Source organism: Chenopodium album, chromosome 19 (genome assembly GCF_948465745.1).
Source record: "Chenopodium album chromosome 19, dcCheAlbu1.1, whole genome shotgun sequence".
Taxonomy (NCBI): domain Eukaryota; kingdom Viridiplantae; phylum Streptophyta; class Magnoliopsida; order Caryophyllales; family Amaranthaceae; genus Chenopodium; species Chenopodium album.
In genome coordinates, this window is record NC_137852.1 from 14,713,807 (window position 1) to 14,728,994 (window position 15,188).

Here is a 15,188-nt window from a genome sequence, read left to right on the forward strand (position 1 = left end):
GCCAATTGCGTATTATAGTAAGTTGCTTGGGGTCCGAGCTCGTGGGAAGTCTATATATGAAAAGGAATTGATGGCAATTTCCTTAGCGGTGACAAAGTGGAGGCACTATTTGCTTGGTCGGCCATTCGTCATTCGCACCGACCAACAAAGCTTGAAGTACTTGGCCGAGCAAAGAGAAGTGAGTAGTGAATACCAAAGGTGGCTAAGAAAGCTTGTGGGGTTCGATTTTGTGATTCAATACAAACCGGGCACCTCCAATAGGGTGGCCGACGCTCTGTCACGGAGGGATGAGAGGTTGACTGGTAATGGAGTTCGAATACAGGGAGTAATGAAGAAGATGGAGTTGAAAAACATGATCCACTCACAATATGTGGATTGGACCGAATTAGAGAAGGAGTTGGAAGCTGATAAGTGGTTGGGCCAAGTTGTTAGTGGGCTCAAGGAAGGGAAAAATGGGCCGAGTGGATTTCATTTAGAAGGGAATCGAGTTTTTTATAAAAACAGAATTGTTTTGCCTAACTCCTCAAAGTTTGTTCAATTGCTTTTACAGGAATATCACACCACTCCAACTGGTGGCCACGACGGCGAAATCAAAACCTATCTCCGATTGGCGGCAGATTGGTTTTGGTCCGGTATGAGAAAGGATGTCGGAAAATTTGTTCGAGAGTGCAAAGTCTGTCAACGCAACAAGTCAGTGAGCAAGTGTCCTTTGGGATTGCTCCAACCCCTTCCGATCCCCGAAGCAATTTGGGAAGATGTGTCCATGGACTTCGTGGAAGGGCTCCCTTTATCCCGCGGCTTCGACATGGTGGTGGTTGATCGGCTCTCCAAGTACAGCCATTTCATTGGGCTGAGACACCCCTTCAACGCCCTTAAAGTGGCCGACGTCTTTGTGAGGGAGATAGTGCGCCTCCACGGATTTCCGGCCACCATAGTTTCCGATAGAGATCGAGTGTTCATGAGTGCGTTTTGGAAGGAATTGTTCAGGTTACAAGGAACCCAATTGAGCGGGAGCACGGCTTATCATCCCCAATCAGATGGGCAAACGGAGATTGTCAACAAGAGCCTCGAGACTTATCTACGTTGTTTCATCGCCGAACAGCCGAAGCAATGGGCTCGGTGGTTACCATGGGCGGAGTACTCTTATAACACCTCCCCACACTCATCCACCAAGATTACACCGTTCAAGATCGTCTATGGCAGAGATCCTCCGAAATTATGGAGATTGGGAGCAGGGCAAACCTTAGTGCAATCGCTAGAGGAGAGTTTGAAGGAACGAGATAGCATCTTGGATGAATTAAGGGTGAATTTGCACCGAGCGCAGCAGATTATGAAGATGCACGCTGACAGGCAGAGAAGGGAAGAAAATTTCGAAGGAGACAAGGTGTTCCTTAAATTACAGCCGTATAGACAGAAGTCTTTAGCGAAGAGGCCTTTCGAAAAACTAGCAGCAAGGTTCTATGGACCGTTCGAGGTGGTGAAAAAAATTGGGAAGGTGGCGTATAAACTCCGGTTGCCTTCGGATTGTAAGCTACACCCAGTTTTTCATATTTCCCAATTGAAGAGAGCGCTGTAACTCCTCTATCCCGCAACAATTGACTGCCGAATTGGAATTAATGGTGGAGCCAGAGGAGTTACTCGATATTCGCCGAAGGAAACAGGGCTCTGTTTTCGTGTTGGAGGTGCTAATAGCGTGGAAAGGGCTGCCACACTTTGAGGCAACGTGGGAAGACTTTGAAGCGGTCAATTTACGATTTCCCGACTTCCACCTTGAGGAAGGTGAAACTCAAAGGGGGGAGTGATGTTATGGATTGGTTCAATGAGGTCAACACCGCAAGTCAACCACCACTTTTGGTGTATACGAGGCGCGCTAAGTTGGGGCAGCAGGGGTCAGCACCAAGGAGCAACATGACAAAGATAATTAAAAGGAAGTTTGGGAAAGGAAGCAGCCATCTTTAATCATGCCTTCTATGGGTTTCTATTTTCGTTAATGAATTGTCACATGTTTGATTTAAGCCTTGAGTATATGTATGTTAGTATTAGCAGTAGTATGAACTATCCAGAAATTTGAGAGTTAATCTTGGAGAGACTTGTCAAGCTACTAGAGAGAGTCATAACCTAAAGTTATGTTTATCCATTTGTAATCATCCTTCAATCAATCAAAGTACTCAAGCTTTCATTCTCAATTCTCATTTCAATTGTGCAATTTACATTACTCGAATTCAGTACATAACAGGGAGTAAGTATGAATTCTCACATATGGATCTATTCTCACCGGATCCCTCCCCTACACACACACACACACATTGTGGTGTGTGTGTGTATATATATATGTGTATATGTGTATATTTACTTGAAACAATTTCAAATTGCAAATTTAAACAGATGTGAAGTACACATCTCCTTTTTAAAGGGAAATCAAATACAGTACATACCACATAAATCACTTGTACGCTAAATTACTATTGACTGATCATATAACCTTAAGTGCATGGGTCGCACACTCTGGTATAAATATGGACCATTCAACACTTTATCTTGCCCCAAACTTACGGAACTTTTTACAAATTGGCCAACCCAAAAACTTGGAACATATGTGCCAAAAACAAGTATTTGAATCCAAAACGACATCATCACCCATGTCAAACCATGTCTACAATTTATGTTGGATTAGTCACAATGTATAATCTTATACTAACTTTTTTTTTTAATAATACCTAGTAATATACAATTACGGACATTAATGGTCAAAGTGCAAATGTGTCAATTAAACTGTTGCATTTATAAAAAAAAAAGAATTAATACCATAGGTGGTGAATATTAAGAAGTTGTACCTGATGCCTTAAAATTCCAATGACATTAAATGCATTCACAAAATTCTCCTCATACTTCATGTAAAGCTCTAATTGTGGTGCCAACTCCCTCAATATAAACTGCACGATTGGGGTATTCTCTAGATCAGAAGACGGAACCAGCAGCCTATCCCAAGACACAAAGAGTAAGGCGCCTAGCTTAATGATATCTCCTAACTCAATATAACTTAGGCAAAGATCAAATATCTTCAGTTGTTCAATACGTGAAGCCAACAATTTGATAACGTTAAGAGGTTCCTCCTGTCGAAACAATTAACATAAATCAGTCTTTAAAAGCCATAAAAATGTACAGTAGTCGGTATTATTGATTCAGGGACAATAATCATCACCAATTCCGGCGATCCCAATAATTCAATCAATTTGTAGTATGTTTGTTGACGATTGATCCAACGTATAACATAGTCATGAAATCTGGTAACAATGAAGAAAAAAGAGTTGGTCACAAGCTACAACAACTTTCTATAGTAGTTTCTACCTCCTTTATTAGTTTGCATTTTTTTTTACGAATGACAAATAATATTCCTTTGTTGTAACTAATAAGAAACATAGGTTAAATATAGTATCTATCTATTTATGTAATATACTATAAGACAAGTAAATCAATGTGAGGATGACACTCTCATTCACTTGTCTTATATAGAATATTGTCCATATTTTTTTATCTACATAGTTTTAAGCACAATTATTATAGTAAAACTTTAAACTTAAGTCTATCCATAACAAGCAAGCTTCTATACATAGAATTGATGATCTTCATAATTTCCTACCAAAAGTGTTGATTTTATTTTTAATACTACGTAAAAAAATATATACTTTTTCCTTTTTTTTTTTTTACTTTACCTAAAAATTTAACAATTACTCCCTTCGTTTTAAAATACTTGCTCCACTTTTCTTTTCCAGCCGTTTTTACATACTTGATCCATTACCTTATTTAGAAACCTTTTTACAATATTTAATTAATTTCTCTCACCTAGTGGACCCAACATAAAATATTTTATTAATTTCATGTTATCTTTCCTCCGATTCTCTCCACTACTTTTACTTTATACATTTTTTTTATTCTTCCACCCACTCCACTACCTCCATGTTTTATTACTTTCTCCAATTTCTCCTAAAACTCCGCGCATGGAGAAATAGAGCAAGTATTTAAAAACGGAGGGAGTAATAGTTTTAATTCTCCACAAGTAAAAAAATATAAAAATCATATATTATGATAATACTTATTAAGAAATTTTGTAAATTATTACCTTAAAAATAAAGCCTTTGTGAATTACTACCCCTAAACAAAAAAGTTGTGAATTACTACCCCTAAACCAATTAATTCTAATAACTACTACCTTTTTCCCTAATCAGCCTACTTAATCATTTAATGACATCATTATCCGTTAATATTGTAATTAATAGCTTTTAAACCTTTATTAGTTAGATAAACCCTTGCACCGCCACACCACCTCCAAGCCTTCTTACTACATCCGACAGCTCCCTCACCGTGAATCTCGTTCCCTTTTCCATCCCCCACCGCAAAAACCACCCCTCCCATTCCCCCACTACAAAATTCAATCTAATCCCCACTCGTTCCCCCGCCACGATTACCACCTCCCTCCTACTTCTCACCACAATTTCCACCCCCACCCCTTCCCCTACCATGAAACTCTTCACTCTTCTGTTTCCCCACAACAAATTCCACGTGGCTTGGGGTCCAAATTAAGCTCAAATTTTGAAAAAAAAAAACACGTAAACGCCTCTTTTTGCGTTTTAAGAAATGTCTGGAATTTGTGTTTTAACTAAATGTATTTTGGATTTCTCATAAAAGGGGGGCACTTCGTAGAAAACGAAAGTTAAAGGTTTACTATATAGAAAAAAACCCTTTCTTTTTTATACATAACAAAAAAAAATGAAGCAAAAATCAGTCTTAATAGGTAGAATAAATGTTAAATTAGACTTTAGGCAGGAAAAGATAGGATCAAAATGTATTACTTAATATTAGGATTGAAGAATGTGGTTTACTAGATATAATAAAATAAAAAAATACGTGCAATAATATTATATTGTTCTATTTCTATACATTATAATATTGTTAAATAGAATATTTACTTTCTAATTTACATAATAAAATCAATAACATAATATCAAAATAGACACCAACCTTTTCCCTCCAAAACCTCTTTTTTTTACCTTCACTTAAGCAATTTTATGTATAGCTAGAATCTAACTATTTCCTATTGTTTCATTATATAATAATGCTTTCTATAATTCAAGATTTAAATTTATCCAACGTATGGTTTTACATTTGGCACTATGTACCAGTTCGCCTAATATATACCAAAAAATGTATATCATTGATAATATACAGTAGCAAACATGAATCATTATACTACGTATAAATAAGGAGATGGGTCGGTGGGTGAATGTATACAAAAAAAAAAAAAAAAAAAAAAAAAAAAAATTGTGTAATAATAAATCAAATGCTTATAAAAAGATTTAAATTAGTTAGAGAGATGATATTTATCTAGAAAAACTTTTGTATACACCCGGTTTACACCAATAAGAGTGTACATTAAGCAGTATAAGGGTAACTTATAGCTAATTTTAGGGTAACTTTTTGTCTTTCTTGGGGTAACTTTAAACATAATACTACAATTTTTATATAAATATACAACAAGAAAAGTTTTATAAAGGTAATTTAATTACATTCAATCACTAATGATTGATTTTTAGTCCTTTAAAATGTGATTCTTTACTAGTAAAGTGTAGATAATTTTTATTTGTATTAGGTTACTTTTATTCATCACTTTAGGCTTTCTTTATACTATAATCATTGTACACCCAATTTAGCCATTATTTAGACAAATATATAAACTGCATTTAAAGTTAGCAGGTAACATAGTATTTGAAAATATAGTGCGAATGCTTCGAAAAAGTTATGAAAAGACTTGTGATTTTCGTTAATATTTATACATTCAATATCAGGATAAAACATAGTATGCTTATAAAATATACTCATTTTGTTAATTAACTATATTCCTTGGCATTCTTATTGAATTATATAACAAATTTGCATGCGTTAAATTTACCTTTAATTTATAATTGATATTCAAACTCATAATTATAAACTATATAAAAATGCTAGTTTTACCTAAATGCGAAAAGTGCTTTCTTGAGCACTACGTCTTTGGCGATAGCTCCGCGGCATAAAAGAAGGTGAGTAAGGCTATAAGACAACCCATGAGCAGCGAGTTCCAATGGCAGGCATATACCCTTATATTTTTCATTTAAATCAACATAAATGTGGAGTTGAGAATCAAGAAATGCAGTAACACAAGCAGTAGCACACTTTTCGCAAAGGCGCTCCAACACTTCGGATGCAGGGAAAGCCTTAAGTTTGTAATAATTTTGAACTATGAAAGATGCAAATTGATCCTTGTCATTAATTTCAATTTGCTTAGAAATTTGTTTTGAGAGAGAGTCGTATTCGGCAAGGTAAGCAGTCTCTTCTAATTCAAACAATTCAGTAAGACAGCCAGCAGATCCAGCCAATACTAAAGCATAACATGGATCCTTGTAGTGATGGTGTTCCTTCAAGTATAACAAAGTTTCAGCCTTGAATTCTTCATCATCCTTCTGTAACACACAAACAAACACCATACCATTAACGATCGAAATCCGTCCATTCTTATTCAGATTTAATCCCGATTCCAAAATTCCGCTAATTATTGATTCAAATAATCAAGACAACATAAAGTTATATCCAGATCTGGAACTTACCTTGTAAACATCGTCTTCAGCCATAAATTACAACTTGTCTTTGCAATTCTTGAATTATGCTTCACAAAATAAGAATTATCTCTTAAAATATCGACTCTAAGGAGATCTGTCAACCTTTACTTGATAGAGAATTAAGAGCTAGGAGATTAAAGAGAGAGAAAGAATGTACTGTAAAAGAGGGTTAGAGGAAGGATGAGGGTGGCGTAAGAAATAGAATGAAAGGTTAGGAGGCTGAGAGTTTCAAGGTTTTGTTTGACGAGGGCAATTGGTCTTAGGCAATAGGTCTTGGCTGCACTCTAGTGCAGCTAAGATGGCTACAACAAGGCCCAACAGCCCAAACACAAATGCGGATCAAGCCACTAAAAACGGCCCACCCAACAAACTCTCTCAATCTTTTAGAAAAAACGGTTTTTTTTTAAACCACCATCATCAACATTAATTTCAACTTCTCCTCCAAAAAATAATTTACTTCCCAACTTCAATTTGCTTTCTCTCTCCTTTCTCTAGTTTTCTCTCTCTAAAAAATTGCAAATTCCATGGAAAGTAAGCTTCAACCCAAATCTCTCTCTCTTCTCTGCAATTTTTTCTCTCTTCTCTGCAATTTTTTCTCTCTCTAAAAAAATGCAAAAACCACCATGGATATTCAACAAGAACTCCATATATAAGCAAAGAATCTTGCTTTTTTTTTTTGAAACTGTCACTCGCTCTCAAACTTAAATTTCTAATATTTATTACTTCTCTATTTGATTTTCTCTCTCTAACAATCAATCACACAATTCACTCTCTCCAATAAAAACAACTATGGATATTTGAAATGAGATAAAAAAAAAAGGAAAAATTGCTCCCATAAATCCCAACTTTGCCTCGTCCGCCCAAATTAATCCCTACTTTTGATTATTATCTATTGCACCCAACTTTAGGGGGTATTAATTTCTATTGCACCCAACAGGTCACCCAACCTGATATAACAGGTTACCTAGACACGTGTCACCACGTGATAGGTCTAAAAAAAATTAAATAAAAAAAGAAAAAATAAATAAAATTAAAATTAAAAAAAAAAACCAAACCCAGCCACCACCCCCATTTCCGGAAAACACTCCATCACCACCCCCACCCCGCCGGAAATTCACGCCCACCCCCGAAAACCCCTCCCCCGCTCCCAGAAACCGCCGCCCAGCCACCCCTTCCCTTCCCCCACCCCCGAAACCCCTCTTCTACCCCTTCCCTTCCCCAAATCTCGAAATTAGCCACCGCCCAACCACCGTTGATGAAATTAGCCAAGAACGGCCGAAATCGGTCGATTTTGGGCTAAACCCAACCATCTAGCCTGAAATTCGGCCGATTTCGGTGGTCGTATTCATGGAGAAATAGGGGTTGCGGCGTTTTCGTGGTGGTTGTTTTCAGCGGCCAATTTTAAAGGGAAAAGGGAGGGTGGTCGGGCGTCGCTGACACTAGGAGAAGGGAAGCATGGCTAGGCGGTGACCGGCGCTCTAGGGGAAGGGGTCTGGGCGGTGGTCGGAGCTCCGGGAGTGTTGGCTGGCTGTGGGTGGGTGGGTGCGGGATATTTTTTTTTTTGTTTTCTTTTAATCTTTAAATTTATTTATTTATTTTTATCTTTAAAATTTTTTTATTTTTTATTTTTGAACCAATCGGGTTGCGACACGTGTGCAACTATTCACAACTCGGCAAAATTGACCTCTTCAACCGGTTGCAAGTCATTTGGGTGCAATAGAAATTAATACCCCCTAAAGTTGGGTGCAATAGATAATAAACGAAAGTTGGGATTAATTTCGGCGAATGAGGCAAAGTTCAAATTAATGGGAGCAATTTTTCCAAAAAAAAATGAATCCTTCCAAAAAAAAAAAGGCAATTTTATGTTAATTTCACTTAATATTGTTTGAATTTTTATGAATATCACTTAAATTCCTTTGAATATTGTTAATTACTCTTTTGTTCGAAATTTTATTGGAATTGTTAAAAAAAATGAAATTAAACGGATACAGTATGTTCATAAAATGTTTTGAAATGTTCATAATTTAAATATTTGTTGTTCATATGATTAAATATTGTTAATGTTCATAAAATGTTCTTAATTTGTTTGTTTATGCTTATGTTCAAATTTTAATGCTATGTTCACTTTCTGAAAATGCATATGTTCATATTTTTATGCATATGTTCAATTTCTTAAATGCTTATATTCATATATTTGAATGCTTAAGTAAACTTTCTGAAATGAATATGTTCACTTTTTGAAATTCATATGTTCAGATTTTTGTATGTATATGTTCGCCTTTTGAAATTCTTAAGTTCATACACATTCAAAAAATGAACCAATGCATATGTTCATATTTGAATGCGTATATTCATTTTCTAAAATGCATATATTCATATTTTTAATGCATGTTCATATTTCGTAAAACTTATAATGCGTATATTTCATAATCATTTTTTTCAATTTTCTTATGTTCATAATTAAAGGTCGTAAATTCAATTCATATGAATTATATGTTTACAAACCTAATGTTTGTGAAATCAAACGGATACAGTATGTTCATAAAATGTTTTGAAATGTTCATAATATAAAAATTTGTTGTTCATATGATAAATTATTTTTAATGTTCATATAATGTTCTCGTTTTGTTTATTTATGCTTATGTTCACTTTCGGAAAAAGCATATGTTCATATTTTTTTATTCATATGTTCAATTTTTTAAATGCTTATATTCATATATTTGAATGCTTAAGTAAACTTTCTGAAATGTATATGTTAACTTTCTGAATTCATATGTTCATAATTTTTTATGTATATGTTCACCTTTTGAAATTCTTATTTTCATACACATTCAAAAAATGAACCAATGCACATGTTCATATATTGAATGCGTATGTTCATTTCTAAAATGCATATATTCATATTTTTAATGCATGTTCATATTTTGTATAACTTATGATGCGTACCTTTGATAATCATATTCTTCAATTTTCTTATGTTCATAATTAAAGGTCGTAAATTCAATTCATATGAATTATATGTTCACAAACCTTCGACCAAAATTCATTACAAAATCACCACATAATATAATCGAAGTTCATACATAGATCAAATTGGTAGAAATTTAACAAAATACAATTACAATTGAATATAACCTTTCAAAAAAAATAAACTTAAATGAACACGTCCAAAAATAAAAATGTAAATAACAAAGATACTGCTCTCTTCCAACTTCTTTCATCTGGATACTTCGGCTTGTACTCTCTGAAATAATAAAAATAACAAAGTGTTCATGACCTGCACAATAAATGTTCATAAAGTGGACTACGAATGTTCACAATGATTATATTTAGTGAAATAACAGTGTTCATTGTTTGGTGAATGTACATTGCTCACTTCTGGAGAATGAATGTTCATAGTATAGAAATGGAATGTTCATATTGAATATATATACATGTGTTCAAAATACAAATCATAAACGAGTACAATGGTAAATGTATAAAATGTTCATAAAATGAACTCAAAAACAAATTCAATTAAAAAAAAATAAAAATTTATGCAATTCAAGATTTCATAACTTATTGAAGAAATCAATAGCAATTGTAAATTGAAATAGTGCAATTCATCAAAATGTAGATAGTTTTTCAACGAATTCATGAAATTCATAATTATAAAATCACAAAATGAATCAGAAAAACGCAGAACAACATTCATCAAGTTACAAAATCAGAAAAACCAAGATGAATCAAAAAATTCATCAAATTCATTCAATTCATCAAAATCAATTAATCAATAGTATATTGAAATTCATAAAATTATAAAATCATAAACAATTACAAATTCAACGAAATATAAACTAATTAATTATAAATAACACAAAAACTAACCTCCATTGATGATTTCATAAGGAATAGCAACCACCTCCATTATTAAGTGAAGAACAGAGGAGAGAAAATCTTGATTAAAAGAGAAGAAGAGGAGAGAGAAAATATCAAATGGAAAAAAGGAGAGAGAAATTGCAACTAAATTTGTAATTTGAATGAAGAAAGGAATCAATCCATACATTAAGTAAATGAAATAAGGAAAGGGGGATATTCAGTAAAGTTCTAGCAGGAAAAAGGGAAGTTGAAGGAGAAAATAGCTAATTGCGTTTCATTAATAAACACCTGTGTTTTGGCTTGTTGCAGCCATCTTGGCTGCATTAGAATGCAGCCAAGAATTTACAGGTCTTAGGTGCATCCTCATGCACCTAAGATAGGTGCAACAAGGAAAGGCCCAAAACGCGCGGCCCAATTAATAACCCAGACAACAAATCCGCGATCCGCCAAAATCAACACTACGTTCTACAAAATGAACATATAGAAAAAAAATATGAACATGAAAAAAAATGAACATTTAATAATAAAAAATGAACACGTAAAAAAATAAACATTTATTACTTATAATGCATATGTTTCATAATCATATTATTTTTTATTTCTTCAAATTTTTATGTTCATAATTAAAAGCATTATATTCATAATAATATTTTACATGTTCATATATAATTTCAAATATTTGTAATGTAAATATGTGTTGTTCATGAAATATTAATTAAATATGTTTATGCATATGTTGTCTTTCTTAAATGTTTATGTTCATATTTTTTTTACATATATGTTCACATTTTAAATGCTTATATTCACGTTAAGAAAACCAATGCTTATGTTCATATTTGAAATGTTATGTTCACTTTCTGAAATGCATAGGTTCATTTTTTTGCCTATGTTCACTTTCTGAAAAGCTAATGTTCACATTTAAAGGAACCTATGCATATGTTCATAATGTAAATATTCATAGTAAATATTTCTTGTTCATGAAATATTCTCATTAAGCCTGTTTATGCATATGTTCTCTTTCTTGAATGCATATGTTCATATTTTTTTACGCATATGTTCACAATGCTTATATTCACTTTAAGGAAACCAATGTTTACGTTCATATTTTGAATTGTTATGTTTACTTTATGAAATGCATATGTTCATATTTTTTTATGCCTATGTTCACTTTATAAAAAGCTAATGTTCACATTTAAGGGAACCTATGCATATGTCACTAGTAGAAAATAGTAAATGGGAAGCCCCAAATGGCAAGCGGTTTTGAAATTCCGCTTCCAAAATTGTAAATGGCAAGCGGTTTTGGGTGAACCGCTTGCCAAATTGTAAATGGCAAGCGGTTTTGTGTGAGCCGCTTGCAAAATCCCCAAATGGCAAGCGGTTCATACCATAAACCGCTTGCCCTTTAAAAAAAAAAAAAAAAAAACCCTACCCATTTTAATTATAACCCACTCAGCTCAGCCCTCACCCATTCTCTCTCCTCCTCACGTCTCCTCTCTCGCTTTTCTCACTCCTCCTCCCATTTCTCGATCTCTTTCTCGCCCCTCCCTTTTCTCACTCCTCCCTCCTCCATTTTTCTCAATCTCTTTCTCGCTCCTCCCTTTTCTCACTCCTCCCTCCATTTCTCGCACTTCTCCTCCTTGATCTCTTTCTCACTCTTAATCTCCTCGACCAAAACCCCCAAAAAGTTCCAGAAAATTCAAGTAAAATTTTTAACCAAAACCCCCCAAAAAAAATTGAACCTAAACCCCCAAAAATCAAGAGCGAATTTTGAGTAAATTTTCGAGCAAATTTTGAATTGTGGGTTTCGATTTGTGGGTTCCGATTTGTGGGTTTCAATTTTTTTTTTTTGGGTTTTGATTTTAATTTGTTGGAGTTTTCAAGTTTTTTAGGTCAAATTCGACCATAAAAACTCTAGATCTAGAGTTTTTATGGTCGAATTTGACCCTTAAAACCCAAATTTCTAGCAAATTTCGAGGTTATGGTGGAATTCATGGTTTGTTCTCTTATTTATTTATTTATTTTTTTAATTTTTAAGTTTTTTTTTTTAATTTAATGGTGATGTGTGGTTATAATTGGTTTGTTTCAGGTCGATTTGGTGTTGGTGGGGGTCGTAGTGGGCGAAAAAGGCTGGGATCTGGAACAAGAGCCTCGTGGTGGTGCGCGTGGACGGTGGTGACGGTGGTGGTGCACGTGGACGGCGGTGGTGCCTGGTGGTGGAACAAGAGCTGCCTCGTATATATTTTTTTTTCAGACTTGTATTTTTTTTGTTTGACAGAACTTGTATTAATTTTATTACTTGTATTAATTTTTTTTTATTTTTTTTAATGAAAATGTATTACTTACATCAATTAATTAATAAAAATATTATTGTTTTTATATGTATTTTATTTGTTTACCAATTTCAGCGAAAAAAAAAACAAAAAAAATTTTTTTTTTTTTAATTTTTTATAGTCTTAATGGGCAGCGGTTTGGCGCCAAAACCGCTGCCCTTTCTCTTCAAATGGCAAGCGGTTCTGAACCGCTTGCCATTTAAATGGACATTGGCAAGCCCCCCAATAGGGAGCGGTTCAAAACCGCTTGCCATTGTGGGGTTTGAACCGCTTGCCATTTTGTTTATTCTACTAGTGTGTTCATATTTTGCAGAATTATGTTCATCGATAAAAAAAATGCAAAAAATCAGATGCAATTCATACACAAATGAAATCGATCGAAGCTAAAAAAAATCGATTCATATGAATTCAAAAGTTAGATAAACTTAATCAATCGAAATTAAGCACAAATTCACCACATAATAAATTCAATTGAAAAATTGAATCAAAAAATTGAAACAAAAGATAAATAAAAAATTAAAAAAAAAACAGAGGAGAGAGAAATTAAAGAAGGAAGGAGAAAAAACAGAGGAAAAGAAAATCATAATGATATTTTTTATCATATTATCCAATCGAAACAGATGCAATCGCAAAAACAGAGAATAATTTTTCCAGAAAAAACAGAGGAAAAAGGAATTAAAGAAGGAGAAAAAACAGGGAATAATTTTTCCAGAATATAAAACAAAGAACAAAATATAGTAATGAAAATTTTAATGGAAAACTTTGATGAGAATTAGGAAAGATAGGAGAAGAGAGAGAATTGGAAAAGAGGAAACCAAAAAATTTGAAAAAGGAAACTAAGAATCTGATGCGGGAAGAAACATTAGAGAACATTAAAAATGTGTGGCTGCGTTTCATGTAGTTTCTCCTGCGTCTTGATAGTGACACCTATTTCTAGGTGCAGGAGGTTACACCTAAGAATATGCCTGACGAGGGGTTGAGTGTTTTATTAGCAATTGGGCTTAGAAATTAAAATGGGCCGAAAGTAACTCTTATTTTAAGGCCTGTTCGGTTTATTTCCAATCAATTTAGCAATTACTGTAGTATTATGTGCACCATGGTGCACCTAGAAATAGGTGCACCACGACTATACTTTGAACATTTAGTAAAAAAAATTGAACATTCTACAAAAATGAACATTTAGTAAAAACAATATGAACACGTCACAAAAATTGAACATAAACATGCAATTTTTACGTTCATATTTTATCAAGAAATGTCCATTTTGTATATATTAAATGTTCAGTTTCTATTACAAAACTATTGAATTATTACGAGTCAGCTCAAAATTTGCCTGACTCGTAATAATTCAAAATTTGCGATTGTTCAGATTTTTTTACTAAATGTTCAAAATTTGTTATTGTTCATATTTTTTTACTAAAAGTTCAAAATTATAGGCGTGGTGCATTGCGATTGTTCAGATTTTTTTACTAAATGTTCAAAATTTTTGATGTTCAGATTTTTTAACTAAATGTTCAAAATTCTTTATTGTTCAGATTTCTTTTACTAAATGTTCAAAAGTATATGCATGATGCATTGCAATTGTTCAGATTTTTTAACTAAATTTTCAAAATTTGCGATGTTCAGATGTTTTTATTACATGTTCAAAATTTGCAATTGTTCAAATTTTTTTACTAATTGTTCAAAAGTATAGGCGTGGTACACCTAGAAATAGGTGCACCATGGTGCATCTTAAAATTTGCCATCAATTTAGTTTAGGTATTACACTATTACTACACATCTACAACCTTTAAAAGTGGAAAGTTGAGAAGATTAGGAGTTTTGGCAAAAATTAGTGAAAGGAATAGTGATGTGCCGAATTTGCCCTTGAAATTTCCCTTGCTTTTACTGACTCATCTTTCTTTTTCCCCCTTTTCCTGCTCCAGCGTTCATTCTCCATGGAAGCGGTTTACAATCATAATTTGATTATCGTCAATTCTTTTTTTTTCCTTGCTTTGAGTAATAATTGTGTTGAGCAGATTTGAAGTCGGTACTTGCGGCGAAATAATGAAATGTATCTGTTGTATTATCCGCGGTCGATTTTAGATTTGTTGTCAAGGAGATAAAGTAAATTGGTATTCAGATCCATGCATGTAGTTTTTCATCTTCTTCGATAAGGATGAATAGTGATGATGAAGAAATTGATGAAGAAGATGAATATCACATTTTCCATCCCCTCCATTGATGCAGTTTGTGAGGTAATTTATTTTTAAATTATTGACTTTTGCGTCTCTTTTCCATGCAAACCTTGATCGTCTTTCAAGTTTTCTAACAAAGAATTTTTCTAATGTTTTCTAACTTTGATAATTTG

At 33.5% G+C, this 15,188-nt stretch overlaps 1 protein-coding gene and 1 long non-coding RNA gene across 2 annotated transcripts; one reads left to right on the top strand and one right to left on the bottom strand.

Annotated features, from left to right (window-relative positions):
- Positions 1–2,783: 2,783 nt before the first annotated feature.
- LOC145594091 (uncharacterized) lies at positions 2,784–6,662 on the bottom strand. Its single transcript, XM_081650429.1, has 4 exons — positions 6,639–6,662; positions 6,010–6,494; positions 3,203–3,284; positions 2,784–3,113 (listed from the first exon to the last, which is right to left on the bottom strand). Exons 1-4 carry the CDS (start codon positions 6,660–6,662, stop codon positions 2,799–2,801), a joined length of 906 nt encoding a protein of 301 aa, XP_081506555.1. The 3' UTR covers positions 2,784–2,798.
- Positions 6,663–12,059: 5,397 nt separating this feature from the next.
- LOC145595684 (uncharacterized) lies at positions 12,060–12,884 on the top strand. Its single transcript, XR_014102994.1, has 2 exons — positions 12,060–12,501; positions 12,595–12,884. It is a non-coding gene; the product is annotated as an uncharacterized LOC145595684 (long non-coding RNA).
- The last annotated feature ends 2,304 nt before the right edge of the window (positions 12,885–15,188 follow it).

Excerpts from the sequence above, each read along its gene's own strand:
- LOC145594091 (XM_081650429.1), bottom strand. The coding sequence starts at position 6,662 with ATGGCTGAAGACGATGTTTACAAG. Across the intron at positions 6,495-6,638 it reads CTGAAGACGATGTTTACAAG|AAGGATGATGAAGAATTCAA; the intron begins GTAAGTTCCAGA and ends TGTGTGTTACAG. Across the intron at positions 3,114-3,202 it reads TATTGGGATCGCCGGAATTG|GAGGAACCTCTTAACGTTAT; the intron begins GTGATGATTATT and ends TTGTTTCGACAG.